This window comes from Heloderma suspectum, chromosome 4 (assembly GCF_057233095.1).
Source record: "Heloderma suspectum isolate Gila_16-S chromosome 4, 16-S_ref, whole genome shotgun sequence".
NCBI lineage: Eukaryota > Metazoa > Chordata > Lepidosauria > Squamata > Helodermatidae > Heloderma > Heloderma suspectum.
This window is the reverse complement of record NC_139461.1, coordinates 290,713,259-290,737,480: the sequence shown is the minus strand read 5'-3', so window position 1 is coordinate 290,737,480 and position 24,222 is coordinate 290,713,259. Positions and strand designations below refer to the sequence as shown.

At 45.3% G+C, this 24,222-nt stretch overlaps 1 protein-coding gene across 1 annotated transcript; it reads left to right on the top strand.

The window, feature by feature from the left end:
* Nucleotides 1-16,827: 16,827 nt before the first annotated feature.
* On the top strand, nucleotides 16,828-23,348 carry LOC146348862 (uncharacterized). Its single transcript, XM_084848395.1, has 5 exons — nucleotides 16,828-17,024; nucleotides 18,077-18,197; nucleotides 20,372-20,461; nucleotides 20,655-20,757; nucleotides 22,900-23,348. The coding sequence occupies exons 1-4, from the start codon at nucleotides 16,980-16,982 to the stop codon at nucleotides 20,735-20,737; spliced, it is 339 nt and encodes a 112-aa protein (XP_084704521.1). The 5' UTR covers nucleotides 16,828-16,979; the 3' UTR covers nucleotides 20,738-20,757; nucleotides 22,900-23,348.
* Nucleotides 23,349-24,222: the final 874 nt, after the last annotated feature.

Sequence of the window (24,222 nt, the reverse complement as noted above, 5' to 3'; positions counted from 1 at the left end):
GACACTGCACCCCAAACCTCCTGATGATAGCCCCCAGTGGCTTCACATAGATGTTAAATAGCATCGGGGAGAGGATGGAACCCTGTGGCACCCCACAAGTAAGTGGCCACGGGTCCGAAACCTCCTCTCCCAGTGCTACCCTCTGGTACCTGCCAAAGAGGAAGGACTGGAACCACCGCAATACAGTGTTTCCAATGCCCAACCCCTCCAGGCGGTCCAGGAGGATACCGTGGTCAACGGTATCAAAAGCCGCTGAGAGGTCGAGGAGAACAAGGAAGGAGCATTCACCCCTACCCAGAGCCCTCCTCATATCATCCACCAAGGCGACCAAGGCCATTTCTGTCCCATGCCCAGGCCTGAAGCCCGACTGAAATGGGTCTACATAATCAGTTTCTTCCAAGTGTGCCTTCAACTGCACCGCCACCACCCGCTCAATCACCTTGCCCAAAAATGGCAGATTTGAGACTGGGCGAAAGTTGTTCAGAACTTGAGGATCCAAGGAGGGCTTCTTTAAGAGCGGTCTTATCACTGCCTCCTTGAGGGCTGATGGCATCACTCCCTCCTCAAGGGAGGCGTTCACCACCGCCTTGATCCCCTCACCCAGTCTCTCTCTGCAGCTCATAATGAGCCAAGATGGGCAAGGATCAAGTAAGCAGGTGGTTGGCCTTACAGATGAAAGCACCTTGTCCACTTCATCAGGAGGAAGAAGCTGGAACCGATCCCACAAAACCGGTTTGCCACAGGCCGCCTCTTGCTCACTAACTGTATCCACAGTGTGCAGAATAACACACCTAATCTGATCAATTTTATCTGCAAAGTGCCTTGCCAAAGCCTCACAGGAGGCCTTAGAATGCTCCAGTGGTTCCGGAGCCACAGGACCGACCAGGCTCCGGACCACTTGGAACAGCCTCCTGGGGCAGCACTCTGCAGACGCGATGGAGGCAGCATAATATTCCTTTTTTGCTGCCTTCACCGCCACGTGATAGGCTGAAGATATAGCTCTAGCCCGTGTCTGATCGTCTTTGGAGTGAGACTTCCGCCACCGGCGCTCTAGCCGTCTCACCTCCTGTTTCAGAGCTCGTAACCGCGGATTGAACCATGGTGCAGTCCGAGCCCTGTTCAGGGGGAGAGGGCGTTTCGGAGCCACCCGATCTAATGCCCCAGTGATTGCGGCATTCCAGCCACCCACCAGGGTCTTGACCGAGTGGCCGTTGGCATGCCCCAGAGAATCCCCAAGCGCGTTCAGGAATCCATTTGGATCCATAAGACGCCTGGGGCGGACCATTTTAATGGGTCCTCCACCCCTGCGGAGGGGTTGTGGAACCGAGAAGTCCAACATCACCAGATAGTGATCTGACCATGACAAGGGGGTGGTGGATATACCCCCGACTTCCAGATCACTCCCCGCTTCTCCAGAAACAAACACAAGGTCTAGTGCATGACCGGCTACATGGGTGGGCCCAGTTAGAATATGGTGCAGCTCCCAGGAGGCCATGGTCTCCATGAAGTCCCGAGGTGCTCCTGTGAGGATGGCCTCTGAATGTACGTTGAAGTCCCCCAACACCAGTAAGTTAGGGGACTGTACACGCACATCAGAGACCACCTCAAGCACCTCGGCCAGGGAGTCAGTCGTGCAGCGGGGTGGACGGTACACGAGCAGAATCCCCAGACTGCCCTTCGGGCCCAACCTCCAGTACATGCACTCAACAACCTTGGTCTCCCGGAGAGGGGGTCTGGTGAAGACCAAGGACTCTCGGTAGATAATAGCCACTCCCCCTCCCCGATCCCCAGCCCTCGGCTGCTGTGCATACGAAAATCCAGCTGGACACATGGCTGCAAGGGTTGGAGCAGAAGCCTCGGCCAGCCAGGTCTCCGTAATACATGCCAGGTCTGCACCCTCATCCAGGATCATGTCATGGATGAGGGAGGTTTTCTGGGTAACAGACCTGGCATTGCAGAGCAGCAAACGAAGGCCAGAAGATGGGGTCACGCCTCCCCCAGCCAAAAATATAACATGTTGTCGCCTTCATCTCTCATAAAATTCCGCGAATGAGGCAGTGCAATTGCACAATGAAAGCCACATCTGGAAGCACCCCGAGTGAGAAGGTGTAAAAATGGCCTACTTTGTGTGTGCTCTTCAAAGCCTCCTGCAGTTGCACAGAAGACGTCGGATTGAGGGCTCATCATCCAGATGTTTTTGGATGATACTGATTATCTGGACCCATTTCAATTGGGCTTTTTGGCCAGGCCATGGGACTGAGACTGCTTTGATCGCCTTGGCGGATGAACCATGTTGGGAACTGGATGGGGAGAGTACAACCGTACTAGTTCTTCTGGAATTCCCATCTGCTTTTGATACCATTGACCATGGTATCATTCTGGACTACCTGGTGGGGCTGAGCCTTGGGGGCACTGTATTGCACGGGTTCCAATCCTTCCTGTCAAATCAGATCCAGGAGATGGTGTTGTGGGATTCCTATTTGGCACTGCAGCTGTTCGTCTATAGTGTCCCACAGAGTCCTGTCTCTTACGTTATTTAACATCTTACGTGAATCAGCCAGGAGAAGTCATACGGAACGTTGTAGTGAGATGCTGTCAATATGCTGATGACACTCATCTTTATTGCGCTTCATTACCTGACTACAAGGAAGTGGTCAACACTTTGCCCAAATCCAATATTTATTTTTATTTATTTATTTACAATATTTATATACCGCTCCTCATCAGAAGATTTTGGAGCAGTGAACAACATAATAAAACAATGGTTAAAAGAGTTTAAAAAGTTAAAACATTTTTTAAAAAGACAAACCCCAACGAAGTGGAATTCAACACTTCCATCCAACCCCAGCTGGATGACAGTAAACAAGATGAGATTAAATCCAGGCAAGATGGAGGTGCTGTTTTTTAGTAGAAAGCCTGGCTCAGGGACTGGGATTGAGCCAGTGGAGGCTGGTGATTCTGATTTCGGTGGGGCTATGAATGAACCCAGAATGGGTTTGGCACCTTGGAAAGCTCCTTTAGAGTTCTGGCTGGTTCTGACTGAAACCCAGCCCTCCAAAATGGAAGCCACCAGCCTCAACTACATTGACCCTGCTCTGGATGGGGTTGTGCTCCTCATGAGACATCAGGATTGTAGCTTGGGATGCTCCTGGATCCTGCGCTGTCTCTGGATCTTCAGCTGGCAGCAATGGTGAGGAGTGTGTTTGCAGAACTAAGTTCAGTGCACCAACTGAGACCATTCCTGATCTGGCAAGAGTTATCCATGTCTTGGTTACATTATGATTAGACTATTGCAATGTGCTCTACACGGGGCTACCCTTGAAGAGCATCTGGTAGCTTCTACTGGTGCAAAATGTGGCTGCTAATCAGTGCACAGTCTCATGGACACATCACACCAATACTGAAAGATCTGCACTGGTTGCCAATTGTTTTTTCCAGGCTCAGTTCTAAGCATTGGTCTTAACCTTACAAGCCCTAAAAAAAGGGCTTGTAAGCCCTACAACTCCCAGAAAAAAGCCCTACAACTCCCAGCAAGGCTGGCTGGGGCGTACTGGGAGTTGTAGGACACTTCCTGTCTAAATATGCATAGGATTGCACCCTGGCTACCTGCAGGGCTGCCTGTCTTGGTATGAGCCAGCTTGGTTATGAAGATCAGCAGGAGAGGCCCTTTCGCAGACAGCTGAGGCACAACTTGCCAGACATGTGGGAAGGCTTTCTCTTGTGTTGCTCCCCAAACATTCCCTTTGGAGTTGTGGCTGGTCCCCACTCTCTCTGCATTCAGGGCAGAGGACAAGCCACGTCTTTTTAACTTGGCTTTAAAAAGTATGGTTTTTAAAAAGTTGCTTTTAGTGTTTCACTGTGGGCAGAATCCAATGGGGCACTTACTGATTCCACCGATTCCCTTCTGCAAGAGGTGGGTCCTTCTGATTCCACTGCATAAGCAGGACCCACCGCTTACACAAGGGAGATTTAGTGCTTTCTAGGGGAAGCCCCAAAATGAGTGGAAACATTCATTTCTGGAAGGAGGCAGGTTGGCGGAGCTCCCTTATGCGAGCTCTAGCAACCTGCCTCTTTCCAGAAATGAGCATTTCTGCACATTTCTGGCTGCCCGAGAAGCGCTAAATTGCACTTGTGCAAGAGGCAGGGGCTGCTTGCACAACAGAATTGGCGGGGTGTAAGAGAATTGGCAGGGATGTAAAAAGTACATTTTTATTTAATTGCTTATTTATTTTCTGATATTTTGTAAATGGCCCTGGTTGGTTTCAGAAAGGCAGTAAACCATAAGTAACCATACCATAACTAAACAGATAATTAACCAAGTGAGAGTGCCATCTCCTTTCTATGCTACTGGACATTCTGCGCCCATTGTGGGCTTTTGCCGGCAGCAGTTAAAGCCACGCTGCAGTTCTTGTTCTTTGAATCAGGGCTAGGGATTAATAGCAAGATGTGGTTAACCTAACTGAGTCTTGCCTTCAAGCTTTTTGAGCCTCAGATTTGTTTACTGTGGAAATAACCAGTGACTGTACAGTTTAAATAATTTTTCAATTCCCTGCTGCCCAGGAAAGTAACAGTATCAGAACTCAAGCTGACCTCACACAATTAGGTCAAAGATTAGAATGTGAAAGTTTTCTGCTAGTTGAGTAACAACATCTTTAGAACCCACAACAGAATTGCTAAACCACCTCAATAAAGACAAATCCACATCAGTGTGATACCTTTATTAGGCCAACCAAAAGATAACCCACCCAGCCCTCAAAATGTGCAAGCTTTCAAAATCTTCAGATTTCTTAATCAGGAAAGATGCTACAAAACATCTTGCCTGATGACAAGATCTGGAGACTTTGAAAGCCTGCACATTTTTGTGATCTTTGGTTGGCCTTATCAAGATATGCCCTAATATGGATCTTGGATTTTTTCTTATTGTCAACATGGCTACCTGTGTTTGTTTGTAGGGATATTGAAAACAATCTGATTATTTGACTTACAACAACAGCCATATTTCAAATAGCTTTATGCTGGGCAAACACAAAACAAAAACATCAGCCAACCGAGGATGAGATAATAAAATCAGAGGCAGCCTAACAATGCATAAGATCTCCACTCATTGACAACAATATTAAACCCCTAAATACCCTGACAATTTTGTACAGAAAGGGTTCCCATTCTTAACATACCTGCGCTCTTTGGGGCTGTTAACACAACATGCTAACCCACATTCAGTGGTTGAGTGTGGGTTGTTTTGAACTGTGGGTTGTTTCTTGAACTGTGGGTTTGTGCGTTGTCTGAACGCAGCATGTTTCCCACAGGGTGGGTTACCATATTGTCTGAACGCAGCCAGGGTGGCTTGTTAACCATGCAGTGTAGCTTGTTAACCGTCCTGAACAACCCAACAACAAACTATGGATTCTCAAGGTGGCTTGTTCGAGAAAAATAAGCCATACTGTATGGGCTTCTCAAATTTAATTGCATACTTCTTTATTAAGTATTAACAAAGTATATTTACCTAACAAAGAAAACCTAGCTATATGGTACATGGTATGTTTCATATTTTCACTACCAAATGTCAAATGTACATAAGAATTTGACAGCCTTGTAAAGCTCCTTTAATACTGAAACCAGTTTGTAAATGCTATTCTTTTACTTCTTTTGTAAATGTATGTATAATAAAATCAAAATAAAACAAACAGGTTTTGTTTTGTTTTTAAAGTAACAACTTCTTAGCAAAGCTTCACCTGTAAAAGAGATGAACCCCAAATAGTCTCACGCCACACCTACAGGAAGGGCTGTAGCTCAGTGGTAGAGCACCTGCTTTGCATGCAAAAGGTCCCAGGTTCCATCCCCAGCAGCTCCAGGTAGGGCTAGGAAAGAATCCTGCCTGAAACCCTGGACAGCCGTTGCTGCCAGTCAGTGTTGACAATACTGGGCTAGATGGACCCAGGGCCTGACTCAGCAGAAGACAGCTTCCTATGTTTCTGTGTTCCAAAGCTACTGCATTACCTATCTTGTTATTGTTTATTCCCTGGAACCAAAACAATTGACTTGCTAGACCAAACCAAATTCCATTAAGTCCCAGCCAGATGCTTCTGGGTGCCCAGAAGCAGTGTATGAAGCTGATGCTCCTCTATTATTGTTTGTTTTCAGCAACTGGTACTCTGAGTTGTGCTGCTCCTGTATATGGAGATCCGATTTAGTTATCATGCCTAGCATCTGTTGATAGATCCATCTTCCATACGTGCACAGCAGCAGCTGTGCATACTACATCCAGATGTTGTTGGGGGTATTGAAGCATGGAGCTGGCCTCACTCTGGCCCCTCTGTTTCTGGTAAGTAGTTATACAGTTGGCTGTGGCTATACCAAGGAGGCAGATGGCAGAGGTGACAGCTGGACAATAAAGCACAGATCCTGCAGCCAGCACACAAAGTGAACTCTTGCTTCTCAAGTGGCTAGTAAAGCCTGGGAATGTGAGACAACTGGCTCACCTTTTCTGCTGTTCACTGAATTTGGCATGTGACTATCACAGGCCTACAGCAGTACTATATTTAAAGAGCCTTTTCTATGCAGTACATAGCACTTTCCTTTCTTAGCACATCATTCATACACGGCTACTTTCTGGGTAGAAAATGTACAGACTCTTCAAAAAGCAGTGGCAGCAGTTTCTCCCGTCATGCTATGGAGCCACTATACCTGTTCCAGTGTTGGGTAACTTAATAACTGTACAATGTAACATGGAAAAGAGAAGCCTCATTGTGGGGAGTGGAGGCAATTTCAGTCACTTCTCCCATGCAAATGAATAGAGTGATAAAATTGATTAGACCAGATTACAAGAAGCTTCTGGTCCAGTCAACTTCATTCCTAAGGGGAACGTTCTGTTGTTGCTGTTAAACTTCTCTTAAAGTGGGGTATTAGCCTTATTTGGGTGTTATCCCCCCACAATATTAATGTTGTGTGAGGGGGAGAGAGGGGCCGCATACTTGCTGGCCATTCTCCCATTGTCATGTCCCTGCCAGATCCACCCTCTGCCATCCATGCCTTGTGGGAAAGGTCTGAAGAGGGCAGTCTGCTCTCTATGTGTAGGCTCCCCCCATGGTTTAGAACTCTGAACATTCAGGGCTGCAACAACAGGGGTCGACTCACACCATCAGGCACAGCCCTGCTTTCTTCCTCCACAGAATGTCCATCATGTGGAGCAGAATGTCCAAACAGGGCTACTGCTGAGAAGAAAAGGTGGCCCTGCATACCTCACTTCCCCTTTTAAAGGGCCACATGTACAGATGTGTAGGTCGGTACTCAATGACTTTTTTTCCTTTTTAAAATTAAATCACCGTTCTGCTAGCACAGTCATCCTGCAACTTTTTCCCCCTCCCTACAATGAGAGTAATACAATGTATATACATCAATCAATAACACATCCCCTCTCTGAATCACATAAATAAGATAACAAAAAGACTCTGTGGCACCTTAGAGACCAGCTATGTTTTATTACTAAGGCATGAGCTTTCGTGGGCTAAACCCACTTTGTCAGATGCAGGAATGGATAGAAACAAGATGAAAAAGTCAGTTACAGGCAGGTAGAAAGCAAATGACATTCCATTTCAATTTAAAGAGACATCCACAATATTAAAGAACGCGAATTACAAGATGGGGCTTGGACTCTACAGACCATAATGACTAATCCATTCGGATGATCTGTTCAAGCCAAGTTCCAAGATGTCGTACTTAACTATGAATGTCAGCTCCGAGGTCTCATGCTGAATTCCGTCCCTGAAGTTTCTCTGTTGCAAGGCAGCCACTTTGAGGTCAGTTACCAAGTGACCTGGAAGGTTGAAATGCTCCCCCATGGGTTTGTCAATGTTAACCTTTTTTGATGTCAAATTTGTGCCCATTTATTCTATATACATTTTCACATTCACTTATATATAATTATATCTTTCTTAAATCCAAAGTTACCAATAAACAATTTTCTATTTTTTATTTATCCATGAATTTTATAAAAAACTAAATTCAATTACTTATTTTTAAAACATTCAAGGCTCCCAAGTGCTCCAAGACAGAGATCCTACCACTCATCCTGGTCATGATCAAATCATCATTGAAGGTTGTAACCCCATGCACACATATCTGAGTCTAAGCTCCACTGACTTACACATTGGCTCTTAGTTCTGAGTTAACAGAATTAACTGAGTTAACATGATCCTTTCTGATCATTTGTGCTCTTCTAAGCAGCAGTGAGGTAACCCAGGATTCAGCACTATACTGATTGTCTGCATCATCCATTGGAACAGAGACGGAATATCAAATGCAATGTGAATCAAGTCCCAGGAAACAGGATTTTTAACAATGATAGTGATTAAAACCAAACAAAGGAACTGTTCTTACAAGTATTCCACCCTGAGAATTAGCAGCTTTGTATTAAAGAACATAATTAGCGCTCTTATCAAGTAGTCATTGATACTGCTCCATTTACTTCCACATAATGCAGACATTTATCATATATTTTTATTCATTGTCTAATCTTTTGAATCATAGTGTAATCCTACCCATGTTTACTCTGAAGTAAATCCCATAGGATTCAGTGGGGTTTATTCCCAGGTAGGTGTATATAGGATTGAGGTCCTAGTGTTCCAAAACCCATCTTAAAGCACCATGTTTATTAGGCCAGCCCAAAGGTTGCAAAATAGCGTGCAAGCATTCGAGTTCTCCAGAACTCTTCCTCAGGCTAGATACTAAGCAAAGCAAAAGGGGAGGGAGGGGGAAAAAATTGTGTTGAAGCCATAGACACCCAATTCTGGCATTCTGAAAGTGGTTAAATGTGTGAGGAGAGGTCCTGTGCTATCCCTGCCCCATCCTCACGCATTCCCATAGCCTTCTACTCAGGGAGGGTGACTTTCTGAAGAGGAGAGCCTTCTGTATCCATGGAGGCTCTCCACATGATTGGGGACCTGATTTTCTAGCATTTTCAATCACATGGAGACCCTCGACAGACCATTTTGCAAGGAAACAAGACAAAGTGGAGCACACACCTTTTTAACAAGCAGAATCACATTCCCAGAAGCCTGATTCTGCTTGCTCCTTGCAAAGAGCACTCTATTTTTTGTTGCCCGCCACTGTGGCAGTGGCAAAAATTCAACCGCAATTGCAGTGGCAGCAATTCCAGCAGGGGTGGAACCCCTATACACTGTCCACCCCAATGTAGAATATAAGCTGGGCTTCCCAACCTGACATCCTCTAGATGTGTTGAACTACAACTCCCAAAGAACCAGCGAGGGGGAGAAGACACCAGTTGTATCCAATGGCACCAATGGTGTCCAAAAACAGATGAGGACATGTTCTCAAGTGCCAGAAAAAGCTTTAATAGTCCCAGTGTGTTTCAGAGAAGTATTTCCTTCCTCAGGGGCTCCAGGTAAAATTCCATTGAAAAACACGATTAACATTTTAAAAGCATACTAAAAAAAAAAAAAGCATACTAAAAACTGTAGAAGTATATGCAAAGTTGCAACAAGGAACTAGAACAACTGCAACCAAAGTTTTTAGCTGTGATCAATCATAACCACTACAAAATATATATGTATTGAATATACACAGAGGGCATCGCCCATGTGGACACTGCATATACTGCAGTATACCAGCTTGTAGTATATGCAAGTGGGTAATGCATATGCAGTGGGTACTGGGGGAGTACTACAACTCTCATCATCCCTGGCCATCATGACAATGGGGATTATGGGAGTCGTCGTGGAACGCATCTGGAGTTCGCCAGGTTGGGGCAGGTGGCTTCAAGATCTTATTTCAGATTGTGCACTGCTCTGAGTGGATTGATAGAAAGGCAATATAGAAATATAGACAATAATTAAATGAATAAACAATGACACTAAACCTGGATTTATGTTTGCTACTCTTCAGATTGCCAGGTAGAATGTAAGTATACAAATCCATCTCACTGATCGTACACACAATACTTCTTTCCCTGCAGACCTATGCTCACAGCCTCTCCCCTATCTTAACAGAAAGATAACTCTGTAAGACGTCCCCTGGGAGAGATATGTATTTCAAATGTCACTTTTAAAATACATATCTTATTTTTATTCCCTTCAACATGTGTTCTACAGCTTTCTGCGATAAAATAAACCTCAAAGTGGCTTACAAATTAAAGTATAAATCACGTTTAAAAACAAAAAAACAAAAAAATCCCTAACGATAAAACAAACGAACGGTAAGAACGGCATCATAAAAACCTGATCCACGACTAATAACATCATCAAAGGTTTAGCAGAATAATATAGTCTTAAACGTCTCTTTAAAAGTGGGCAGAATAAACAAGTTCAGTTTATAATTTATATCGTGCACTGTAAGAAAATATAGTACAACTAACCACCTACTGTTTAAGGCTGCTGGCTGGTTTAAAAGGAACTAGGAATCTCGATTTTCCCCAATTGCAGACACTTGGTCTAGAAATGATTAATCTGCCCCCACCCCCCTTTAAGAGCTCCACATTCATCAAGGGCTATGGTTGGAGTAATCCGCATTTGGAGATTATCTAAATAACAACAGCAAATCAGGGGCCGTACTTTGGGGGCAATTTTGAGGATGACCTGTATGCAGCTTCGCTCAGTTTTAGAATCTGTCAGTCCTGACTTTTCTTCTTTAAAAAAATAGTAGCCATCAGATTATGCACGAATTTTGTTGATGGAGACGCTGCCTCGGCTTCCATTGTTAACAAATGGAGATGCAAATATTGCCTTCACTTCGGGTCTCCTGGAGAGCCGGACCCATTGATATGGTAATATAGTCTTTTTCTCAGATTTCTGTAACCCAAGATTGCAGCTTTTGCATGCAGCTTCAGCAATAACTACAGTGGAAGAGTACTGCCAAGGAATAGAGTTTCTGTATGGAAATTAGATATATTTCATGATCAGGAACACATGGATTAAGAATCGGGAGATCCATTTTCATAAAAGACTGGATTGATCATAATACACCTTTGAGGTCAACTAATACAAAATATTTAGTTAGTTAGTTATTCAGTTCTTAACTCCTCCTCAACTGAAATTCCCAAACCAACAAACCATAAAAAGTACAATAAAAGAATGAAACGTTATCGTATGAGACAACATCCATAAAAAGCTGCAATAACATTTTTGATTATTGTGTCTATATTCCTAATTGAATTGCTTGCTTGGAAGGGATTGTTTCAATTTCAGTCCTAGAGGCTGCAATGCAGAAATAAAAAAAATAAAAAATAGAAAAACATGGAATAGAATTGTTTGCTTCTTTCACCGTTGTGTGTGTGTGATGAATATTTTTAATCTTATTTGTATGATGTCACAGCTAATCACTAATAAACAATCAACAATTCTGCTCTGTTCTATTTATTTTGTTTTCTGTCTCTCATCCTATAGGACTGAGATTTCAAAAACTCCTTTCAAGCAATCAGTTTAGTCAACCCGTTTTTAGAAGAAGAAAAATCAGTAACTCAGGCTAACAGGTTGCAACTGCGTACAGATCAGCCCTTAACCAATTACTGTCTTTTTCTTTATTTACACACTGCCCTAATGGTCTTTATTGCTATTAACAGGCTGCTTGAGTTTTACTGCCTTATTAGTTGGTGATTTGTAGTAATTTTTATCTACTTTGTATTTTTTTACTGATGCTTTTTAGAATTGTAAAGCAGTCAGAATTTTATTCAAGGGTGGTATACAAATACCTAGCATTCATTACTTCCAGTTCAATCCTATGCATCCTACATCACTGAGTTCAGTGAGACATACTCCCAGGCAAGTGTATATATAGGGTTGCAACCTTAATGACATGGGCAGGTCCTTTCCCTTTAGGATCTTACAATCTGAAATAGAGAGTGGGGAAAAGAGGGTGGGGAGACAGCAACAAGAGGGATAACTGGATATGAGCAAATACAGTTACAGGTACTTCAGTCTTGGGAATGAGGATTTAGGGTATCCTCCCCCAATCGGGTATTCTCCAGATCTGTTGGACTACAAATCCCATCATCCCTCAGACAGCCTGGCTAATGGCCAGGGTGAGTGTGGATAATGAGAGCTGCAGTCCCACAAACCTGAAGGGCACCTGGGATGAGGGGGGGGGCATAATTTAGGAGATAAATCTGAAGTTATGTAGAAAAGTGTTTGTGTTTGTTCCGGGTTCTTTTGAGGGAGGATCTGAAAAAAGAGAGAGGTGGAATCGCATAACTGCTCAGGGAGGGGAGCGGCAGTAAGGGAAAATGTACTATTGTTTGCTTCACTGCAGCATCTTGAGCACTACTGCTGGACTAGATGGACCCTTGGTCTGATCCAGCATAGCTCTTCTTCTTATGTTCTTACTTGCCATTTATAAATATACGGGGATGGAACCAAAGTTAACCCTCTATGAACTGAAGGATGGGGGCAGGGTGGCAATTTTTTATTCTTCCTTCCCCCTGCGGTCCTCAGAGCCTCCTCATGTAGAGCTTTTCTACATGAGGCATGTATTGTGCAATTGTGATTCCTTAGTCACAGTTGTTTACGGGTTCTTTAGATGACGACATGAGTCTTCAGTTTCATGTCTGTTTTTTAAGAGCACTTTTCTAGATTTTTTAGAGTGGAGAAAATGGGGTATTATTTCTGAAAACAAAAGAAATTGTATTTTCCTACTTGTGTATTTGCACCATTCTGCTATAGCACAGCGCCTCCTAGAAGTTATGTAGCAGAAAAGCAGGAAAGGAAAAGCTCTTTGAGTTTTTCTACATACATGAAGCTCTTAATCACTGTATTTGCTTTTGGTTTTGTACTAGAATTGAGATCCGAGCTCTACACAAACAGATTTTCCTTTCCTACTTTTCCACTACATGACTTCTAGGTGGCACTGTTCTGTAGCAGAGTAGCACAAGTACGCAAGTAGGAAAATACATTATCTTTTGCCTTCAGAAATAATACCACAGGGGTCCCCAACGTTTTGAATGTTTGGGCACATTTGGGAATTTGAGAAATTGCTGAGGCCACCACCACAAAATAGCTCCCATGGAGGATGTGGCTAGTCACATAATGGCTGCTGTGGGGGCCTGGCTAGTCAAGAGGTGTGGCGGGGGGTGGGAAGTGTTTTTTAAGGGGGCAGGGAGTGATGAGCTGTGCAGGCGTCATGTTGGGGACCCTGTAATACCCCATTTTCCCTGCTGTATAAAAACCCGTGAAAGTGCTCATAAAAAACAGAAGTGAAACTGGAGGATCACAACATTATTTAAAGAACCTGTAAACAGGAACCTGTAAACAACCATGAGTAAGGAATCACAAGCACACAATAAATGCCTTGTATAGAAACACTCTTTGTGTAGAGCTCAGATCTCAGTTCTGCTACGAAACCAAAAATACATACTGCGATTAAAAGTCTTGTATAAAAAAGCTCACACTTGAGAGTCCCTCAACCCTCCAGAGTAGATTTTCAGGGACACGGGAAAATGCAGAGAGGAAGGCACATCTGTGAAAATTGTCTTCTTTTCTGCCTACAGCGTCACCCAGTTCACAGAGTACCATTCCATGCAAATCTGGATCCAGCCAGTAAGATACACTATTTTTGGGAGGCAGCATGTTGACAAAAATGCAACAAAACAAAGCAATACACCATGAATTCAGCTTGCTTCCCAGTATTTTCTTGGGACAACTGTAACTGTTTCCTTGATTGCCTTTTTTAAAGGATGTAAATCCAATAAAATAAATAAAAATAGCACAACTACAGACTTTAAAACGGCTGGAATATAAAATACGAAATTTTGCATGCCTGTCTTTTTGTCATATTTTCTCTGATCTAATATGTTACTGAGAGCAAACATCAGCAGTGGAGTGAGTAAAAACATTTTCATTTGCTCCCCGGCAGATGTATCAGTTTCTTGAATTGTGGGAGGAAATGATCACCTCGAAACCCAAAGGAAACGGCCATTCATCTCTTGTTTCTCTATAAATATGATCAAAGAGCTAATGACAGACTTCCTTAGCAATTCACTCTGCTGGTACTGCAGGAGAGGAGGGGAATAACACATTATATCTGCCTGACAGCCCACTAGAGGGAATAAAAGTAACATTTTTTTACCCTCTGTGATGCAACTGGGACTTTTTTTCTATCTAAACATGCATAGGATTGCGCCCTTAATGGGTTTACACTCCATCTGCCCCGCAAGATGGTGATGAGTATGCCTTCACTTGTAGTTCATCTATTTCCTTGGAGGGCCCTCCTGCACATGCTGCTGAGTAGGTCCCTTGACTTATGCCCCAAAGTCTTACCCTAAAGGTGCCACCGGTCTCCAGGCTGAAAGCCCCTACTGCTGCCTTCCCCAACTGGGTGCTCTCCAGATGTATTGGACTACAACTTCCAGCACCTCGAGGATGCTGGGACTTGTAGTCCAACACATCTGGAAAGTACCCTGTTGGGGAAAGCTGTCCTACTCCAAAATAAGCACTGTTTGTCATGCCTCTATGTCGATTCGGACTTATCGCAAGTGGGGGCTGAGAAAAAGGAGAGAAAGAAATAGGATGCATTTTAAAATGCAACCCCTGTGTATACAAGTCAGGTGCTGGCTGAGAATGATGGGAGTTGTAGTCCAGCACACAAGAAGGGGACCAGGTTGGGAAAGGCTGGTATAAGTAAATGTGTCTATATTTATTTCCAATTTCAATTGTTTGGAAGACTTAATGCAGATTAGAAATTGACAGAGCTGATCAGTTCCTTCTGGAAGCTATTTTTAAGCAGATTTTGCATACTGCTGTGCAACAATGCCCAGGCTCAGCCGCAACAAAAGCCATGCTCTGAGAGTGATGCACAGAGATGGCACAAGAAAGGCCCTCTAGAAATGTGACAACCCGGAATGCACATGACACAAATGCGGTTCTGCTTTTGGAGAGAAGCATTCAGAGGAGAGCCAGTTTAAATGACAGAAAACCTGATTACAGAAATATAATCTGTACAGTGACTGCCTGGGCACCAGAAAATAAAGGATCCAAGAACAGAGGACAGGCTGTTTCAGAGGTCTAGAGATTCGTCACCCAAACAATTGTTTCCTGTTTTAAAATCCAATGGATTGGATCCATGACTAACTTAAGTCCAATTGATTTCAATAGGCGTACTCTAAGTAGGGATGCTGGAGAAATCTGCAGCGGAACCAAATGAGTTTGGGTTTCCATGAAACTGACCTGTGGATTCTGCAGCGTACCAGCTTCTCCCCTGCCAGACGGATTCCACGGACTTGTGAACCAATGTTCTAACTTTCCCGAATGTTTCATCATAGAGAAATAAGCAAAAACAAAAAAAAAACAGCCAAAACTGCATATTTCCACCATAGGTAAAGTATGAAAATGTGCATTTTGGGGAGTTTGTGCATTTTCACACGAAACATACACACAAAATCTGATTCTGTCGATAGGCGGACGATAGGCAGACAACAGAACAAAAGGCACCTGACAATCCGCGAAACACAGACAGAACAGAATCTTGCTCACTCCGTACATCCCTAACTCTAAGTATGACTAAGTCTGGATCCAGCTCAGTATTTTTGCTTTGTAGAGATGCCAGGGGTCACTGATAGGTAATATTTTGCAATTCAGACAGATCCAAAGGAAATGTTCAGTTTCTCACAGAAATAATGGCAAAAAATCACTCTAATTAGCAGCATCGTTTTTGGATTTGGAGATGGATGGACACAGTTTTCTGAGTTAAGTGGTACATGGCGATATAGGAGAGGGGAAAAATGGGTGTACAGACAGCCCGTGTACCATCTGGAAGAAGTAGCAGTGGTACAGTGGTGGGAAGTAGTGTAGTGGCAAATTCAGAACTGCCGGGTCCCTTCACGACAGTCACAGCCACACCCCCTCACAGCCACACCCCTTCTAAGATTGTAAGATATACAGACTTCAACTGGGATCCAAAAGCAGTGCAGCTGAGAGTAAGGCAGGGGTATTTCAATTGGATGTCTGAGAAAAAAATGCAGGGGTATTAATCTTTTTCACTCACTCACACGCAAACATTTTAGGTTTTCAAAATATGATACTCTGTGGAAGCTTCACCCTCTGAACTCAGCCCTCATGGACAGATCCCTTCTCATTTAAACAGCCCCCTTGCACACTCCCAACATTACCCATTAGCCTTTCCTAAGCCCCTTCATTATATCTCTCCCATCCTGCAACAGAAATGTCCACACACCCAGCTGGATTGAACCACACACACATACACACATCTTCTTTCTCCTCTCCCCCCAACTAATTTTTTTTCTGTTTCCCTTCCCTCCACCAGGGTTTGTTTGCCCAGATACATGCCAACCTTGTACTAAAAAGTTTAGCTGACAGAGCAGGTTGCATTTGGCAATTCTGCTTACTGTAGAAATTAATAGGCCTGTGCACCACTTCGGCCCAAGGCCCGAACCCTGAGTCGAAGCAGGCTGCTTTGGGCCACTTTGTGCCCCTTCTGAGGTGAAGCGGAGGGGGCACAAAGAGGCCCAGGGGCTCACTGAAGCGCTCAGTGCGCTTCAGAGCTTCGGCCCCCAGCCTAGTCTCCCCAGTGCCTCCAGGTCCTTACCTGAGCAGCCTTCTCTGCTGCCGCCTTCTCCTCACTGCCACCGCGCCGCCGTCTTCTCTGCTGCCTTCTCTGCTGCCACGCCACTGCTGCCCGTCTCTGCCATCTCCTGAGGCCTGGACGCACAACGACTGGTCTTCTTCCAGGAAGTTCTCATTTTAAAAACGGCAACTCCCACAAGAAGTGTCGCTGCGCATCCTGGCCTCGGGAGATGGAAGCGGGCAGCAGCGGCGTGTTGCTGGCGGCACCACCATCTCCTGAGGCCTGGACGCACGGCGACTCTTCCTGCAGGGAGTCACCATTTTTAAAATGGCAGCTTCCTGGAGCTTCCAGGAGGTTGCCATTAGAAAAATGGCGACTCCCTGCAAGAAGACCAGTCACCGCACGTCCGGGTTTCAGGAGATGGCGGCGAAGAAGAAGAAGAAGAAGGCGCGGCAATGGAGAAGGTGATGGTGGCGGCAGCAGAGGAGGAGGAGGACCAGGTAAGGAGCTGGGGGTTGCATGGAGGCGTCGTGGGGGGCAAAGCCGGGTTCACCATCTGAACCCCACTTTGGGTTTGGCGCCAAGGCAGGTCGGGGCCCCCCCCGAATCTGCCCGAGCCAGGTTGGGCCTGCCTCAAAGCCACAAAGCAGCTTCCAAGTTGGATTGGGGGGTCCCTGCACAGCCCTAGAAATTAATGTTCAAGAAGTAACAATGCAATCCAGTGGGTCTTTATTTCAAATTAAATTTACAGAGATCTTGGGAAGGCAGCTAAAGCTGCAGTCCTATGCACACTTATGTGTAGGGATGTACAAAAGTGACTTACCTTTTGCGGATTATGTTGATGGTGGGGGGGAGGCGTTCCGTCCCTCCCCCCGGAATCCTGGCCAGGGAGGGAGGTGCTCCGTTCCTCCCCACAGAATCCTCGAACGGCCAGCTGTGCTCCACGGCAGCTTCGCGGAGCAGCCGGCCAGGCCCGGCCAGGCCAGAGCCATCCACAGCCGGATTTCCGGCCACGGAGGGCTCTGGGTAAAAACAAAACAAAAAAAACTGCGTACACAAATGGCGGCGGCTACAGCCGCCGCCATTTGCATTCCTTCTTTTTACCGTCTTAATCTACGTAAATATTTACGTATACTATGATGGTGAAAATAAAGGGGAACACAAATAGCATAGCGGGTGCTATTTGTGTCCCTTTTTCATTCACCGTTTTAGCCTACGTAAATCTTTACGTAGGCTAAAACGGCAAATCAAAAGGGGACGCAAATAGCGCCCGCTACGCTATTTGCGTTCCCCTTTATTTTCGCCGTCATAGTCTACGTAAATATTTACATAGATTAAGACGGTAAAAAGAAGGAACGCAAATAGCGGCGGCCGTAGCCGCCATTTGCATACACAGGTTTGTTTTTTTAAAAACCCACCCAACCATGATAGGCTACGTAAAGATTTACGTAGCCTATCACGTCTTTTTCTTCTTTTTTTTAAATCCTAGCCATGATAAGCTACGTAAATCTTTACGTAGCCTATCACGTCTTTTTTTTTTTTTTAACATAAGTCTGGAAATGGCAGTGGCAGCAGCCAGTCGGAAGACCGGCCGCCGCCGCCACCGAAGCCGCCGCTGGAGCTGCCGCCGGAGCTGCTGCCAGAGCGGCTGCCGCTTGGAAAATCTGCCCCAGGTGAGTCTCGTCCCGGGGGGGATCTGCGGGGGGACGGGGGGGATCCGTGGGGTGGCGGGGGGGGTGGCAGGCCTTTCTGCCAAGGAGTTCGGGGGGCCAAATGCACTGGCATTAGGCCTCACCGAGATCCGTGGCGGAATTCTCTGACATCCCTACTTACGTGGGACAAAGCCCAATTGGCAATTGAACATAGTGGGACTGACTTCTGAGTAAGCATGCATAGGATTGCGTGATAAATCCTAAAAACTGGCACAAACTAGCCACCTGCCCTGCCCCCGCCCCATAAGTAAATAATGGTGTCAGCAGCACCACCCCACTCTCCTGCTGCTGCCGTGGCCAGCAGCAGCAGCCCTGAACAGTGTTGCAGGAGACGAGGGCAGCGTGCAGCAGGGACAGGCGGAGAAGCCAAGAGCTGGGGGGGGGTGAGAGGAGGCTGCAGAGCTCCCTCAGGCTCCCTCCCTCCCTCTCTCGCTCGTTCGCTCCTTTTGTCTGGCCACCAGCCAAGAGGCAGCCGCCCTCACTCCCTCTGCTCCCTCCTCCTTCCCTAGAAGACTGCGACCCCGCTGGGGGCTGGCTTGAAAAAAAGTGCCGGAGCAACGCCCCGGCATGACCTGCCACCACTACACCGCTGGTGGTGGGATAAAAGCCTCGTGTAGAAAAGCCCTGGTTGTATCTGTTTTATTGTTGTGTTGTTGATATTTTTTAGGGATATATTCCTGCTTGAGAACTTGGCAGAGCTGTCTCCTGACTTCTGTTCTGCCACAGTCTCCCTATGTGACTCATGAGAAAGGTGGTGCCTCCGTTTTCCCATCTGTCAAACTAATGTTATGACAAAAAGCCCTAACTTGACTTTCATGAGAATATTTCTAAGGACTTTGCCCAATGCAGTTCCTAATGGAACCAGTGACACTTCTTACGAGAAATGTCCTATGTCCTGACACTTAGACCTGCTGCACCTACAAATAAAGGTGAAGGATCAGCTGTGGCAATTGCTGCATCAGAAGATGGGCAATGTTGGAATGATATTTGGTGCTTACAAGTGGGATGTGTACCAAAATGCTGCTGTGTATGCTCACCTCCTAGCAGGGGTACTTCTCTTCAGGGTGCAAGCCAGCCCTGTTCTCCTCCAAGACAGTATAAGTTGTAAAGAATTCAAGTAGGGCATTATGCTTTCTTTTCCAATGGAAACTCAACATTCTGTGGCTACTGAAAATGCTGTTTGGGGGTGGAGATGCCCCCTTGATTTTGTGTGCATGGGGGAAATATTTTTTATACTTCTGCAAATCTTGGAGCCCCTCAGTGGCCCTTTTTCAGCTACAAAGCTGTTAGCACTCTGGGACTGAGATCAGCATTAGAAGGAGTGATGTAGCATTTTCCCTAACATTTACACACACATTCTCAGTAATTCTTAAAGCAATCCATAAAGTGAGCCAAAATCATAATCTCGTATAAACTGGGGGGTGGGGGTGATTTAAAGCCTAAGGATTTTACATCAAAACCTTTCTGCTTCCACGAAATCATCATCTTAGTATTTATAGAGTGCTTTCCAAGTATTTCAGTAATACTCACAACACCCCTGTAAGGTTCACTGGTACTATTATCTTCGTGTTGTGGCCGACACTGAGAGAATAATTGTGGCTAGTTTAAGAGCAGCTGCTTCATCCCTCTCTCTTTCCCATTGTCAACTTTTTGGTGACTCTGATATCATACAGCTGTTCTTTCTGGGCCCTCTCAGAGGAGCAAGTCTTTACTGCACCATGAAATTCCATGGCCTTCTTTGTTATTTTCTGTTTGTCTTCTTCAACAGCTAATGAGCTACTGTTTTACACTAGTCTGGATTAGAGCTTGCTATCGATTGATATGTTGAAAGAATGTGTGTATGTGTGTGCCACAAGAGAAGATCAGGGGAGACCAAAGTATGCCCTGCTCCAGAGGCCCAAAGAACAAGGAAGAAATAAAGCAAAGTGCTAGTTAGGGGTGGGGAAGGGGACACTGACCCTGAAATATCCATGAGTGGGATTCCCACAGCACGTTGCCAAAAATAGTTTATATATCTGAACTCCTCCAGGTGTTCCTCCATACCTTCCAAAGGCTCTTGAAGGCCAGATTTTGCATTTGTCCGCTTACATTAGCAGCTCCTGTATGTGATGAACTCATTTTGTACCCTTTGCTAGCTCCCTTGTGTAGACCTTTTGACATCTGCAGCTACCACCAAGCTGAATTCCTCACAACTCTGGGTAAAGGTGTAATGCTAAAGCTACAAGGTGAGTTAAGGAAACGTTCTGTTATATCAAGGTCTCTCTTTCTCTCTCCCCCACTGCCCTTTAAAATAGATTCTGCATAGTGAAGAATTACTGACAAGGGAATCCTCCTTGCAGAAAACAAAACGTGCAGGTTAGAACAATAATAACATGTCCTGTAGTATAATATGCAGGTCGACCTCATTTTTCTTTACAGGTGCTTCCAGATGGAGCACTAGCACTCAGATGGCACAGTGCAGCTGCTCCATCTTTCCTTCTTTCATGGAGTTTCTGTGTTAAGGAAAAAGACGGAAGAAGTGGTAAGAAAACATGGGAGGGTCATGGGTAGAAGATGATGACATAAACTTCTGAGAATGAGGTGGGGCAATGGTGCCATAAAAGTCTCATCTGGAAGCATGCTGCATCTTCTCTCTGCTTTACAACGTAAAGCTAGCAGAGATGACAGTCTTCCAGCTGAGCTATTTAAAATCCTAAAAGATGATGCTGTTAAAGTGCTGCATTCAATATGCCAACACATTTGGAACACTCAACAGTGGCCGCAAGACTGGAAAAGGTTGGTTTACGTTCCAATTCCAAAGAAGGGCAACGCCAAAGAGTGTTCAAACTACCGCACAATTGTGCTCATTTCACATGCCAGCAAGGTGATGCTCAAAATCCTACAAGCTAGGCTTCAGCAGTATGTGAACCGAGAACTACCGGAAGTACAAGCGGGGTTTCGAAGAGGCAGAGGAACTAGAGATCAAATCGCCAACATTCGCTGCATCATGGAGAAAGCAAGAGAATTCCAGAAAAAAGTCTATTTCTGCTTCATTGACTACGCTAAAGCCTTTGATTGTGTGGATCACAACAAACTGTGGCAAATTCTTAAAGTGATGAGAGTACCAGACCACCTTACCTGTCTCCTGAGAAACCTGTACGAGGGTCAAGAAGCAACAATAAGAACCAGACATGGAACAACCGATTGGTTCAAAATTGGGAAAGGAGTACGACAAGGCTGCATATTGTCACCCTGCTTATTTAACTTATATGCAGAGTACATCATGAGAAATGCCAGGTTGGATGAATCACAGGTCGGAATTAAGATTGCCGGGAGAATTATCAACAACCTCCGATATGCAGACGATACCACCCTAATGGCAGAAGGCGAAGAGGATCTCAAGAGCCTCTTGTTGAGGGTGAAAGAGGAGAGTGCAAAAGCTGGTTTGAAACTCACCATTAAAAAAATGAAGATCATGGCATCTGGCCCCATCACTTCCTGGCATATAGAAGGGGAAGAAATGGAAGCTGTGACAGATTTTATTTTCTTGGGCTCCAAGATCACTGCAGACGGTGACTGTAGCCATGAAATTAAAAGACGCTTGCTCCTTGGGAGGAAAGCTTTGGCAAACCTAGACAGCATAGTAAGAAGCAGAGACATCACCTTGCTGACAAAGGTCCGTATAATCAAAGCTATGGTTTTCCCAGTAGTAATGTATGGCTGTGAGAGCTGGACTATAAGGAAGGCTGAGTGCCGAAGAATTGATGCTTTCGAACTGTGGTGCTGGAGAAGACTCTTACGAGTCCCCTGGACTGCAAGGAGCTCAAATCAGTCAATCCTAAAGGAAATCAACCCTGACTGCTCATTGGAACGACAGATACTGAAGCTGAAGCTCAAATATTTTGGCCACCAAATGCGAAGAGAAAAGTCAGTGGAAAAGACCCTGATGCTGGGAAAGACTGAAGGCAAAAGGTGAAGGGGACGGCAGAGGATGAGATGGCTAGATAGCATCACCGATGCAATAAATATGAACTTGAGCACACTCCGGGAGAGAGCGGAGGACAGGAAGGCCTGGCGTGCTATGGTCCATGGGGTCACGAAGAGTCGGACATGACTGAACGAATGAACAACAACCATGTTCCAAATAGTACCAGAGTGAGGCTGATTCAAATAACTGTTGGCCATAGTTCTTTCCCCCAGGAATTGTAATTGAGGGGTGGGTTTGTTGCATTTTCAAGGGCATTATGACTTAGTGGTGAGGCCCTTCAGACTTGGCAAATGTAGACAAAGGGGATTTCTATACCAGCCTAAAATCCTGCATTTAAAATGGGGCTTTCCGCTTCCGTTTTAAATGCAGGATCACAACTGATTCCCTTTACACGTGCTTCCTTCTCTGTAGATGGCCATTCCCACAGCGTTATGTTTCCGTGAAGAGGCATTACACACGCTCCCGGTTCAGCGATACTTGCTCCTGGGCTCCTGCCCCTTTCCCTCCCCTTGCACATTACTGGTGGATGGGGACTCACATGTGGACAGCCCCTCCACTGATCTCCCCAGGTCACGTCTTCCTCTTCCATGCTTTTGGCCAGTCCCTGCTGCTCAGCCCCTCTGCTGCTCCTCCGCTCTGCCACCCCCTTTGCTGCCGCTCTGCTGTTGTGCCACTCTGCTATTCTGTTTTGAACAGGCAGGCTGAAAATGGTGAGGTGCCACAATGGCGCAGGAATGGGAAAGCTGAATGCCCATCAGATCTTCGTCACCACCTTCGACATCATGACCTTGCCCCCAACAACTTCACTCCGCTTCATTCCCACTAGGGGAGAAATCCGCGGGGAGGACATGGCACTCCATTTCCGCATATCTGGAAAAATACCCCGTATTTTTTTCCGTTTGAGGAAAACTTGGGATAGGTGGGAAGAAACAGTGGAATAATGACTGGACAACGACAGCATCATGTAATGGACCCGCACAACTGAGTGAGCGAGCAACCATGAATGCACAATAAACTTGAGGTGTAGAGAGCCCCTCAGGCTGTATTGCATCATAGTAAGAACAAAAGTGGGGAGAAGTTTCACAGTCATGACCAACTTTATTCCTTTGAATTTAAGTTTGGATTAAACAGCAACATTTACAGTCTTCTTGTTTTCTTCTTGTAGTTTTGCAGAACTCCGTTCATGAATTTCTTGAATGCATTTCCAGTCATTTCTTGTACTTCTGGCTGTTCCAGTCCTTCAGTTGACAGTTGCTATACTCGTTGGTTCATCCTTCACATGATGAAGCAGAAGGTGACTCCCCCCCCCCCCAGAACAGAACGTTCTAGTCACTGATGAAAAAGAACACTGAGCTGTAGTTGTCGTGTTTGGAAGCAGCCAGAGATGGATTTGTTGATTCCAGGAAACATAACATCAAGATCAGGTCGAATGAAAATTTTTCAGCTGGAAAAAGCCCACTCGGCATCAGCTCAATTGATCTTGAGGCGGGGAGGGGTTCTAGGGAATTATCTAGTTGGCCTTCATATTTTCAAAGGGAATGCACCCATTTCTTCATCCCAGAGTCCTTTGCTACAACCAACTTTATTTTGATGTAGAAAAATGAGCAATATCCATTTGTACAGCTGACTTCTCTAGCCTTCTGCTTCAACCTGTGTTGTTGTTGTCGTTGAACCAGTCTAACGTAATTAGTATAATTGTCAAGTTCTCTCTTTTATATATCCAGCCAAGCTCACTATCGTAGTAGATAGACAGTTTAAGAGCGATAGGCATCTTGAGAAAACCACTCTGAGTCTGTGGGCAAATCAGGTGGGTGGAGTTTGGAGTGCTACCATTTTGGGGGAACAGGAGAACCAGCCACCATGGATTTTTAACCAGTTTTTGCTTTCTGATTCTAAAACCAAGCTCTTTGTGCAAGGCCGGCATCAAGGGTAGGCATGGTTGGGCCCCTGCTGAGGGACCACATTCCAACAGGGGACCACTGACAAGAGCCCCCTGGATTAGTTCCTCTTCTTCACCAT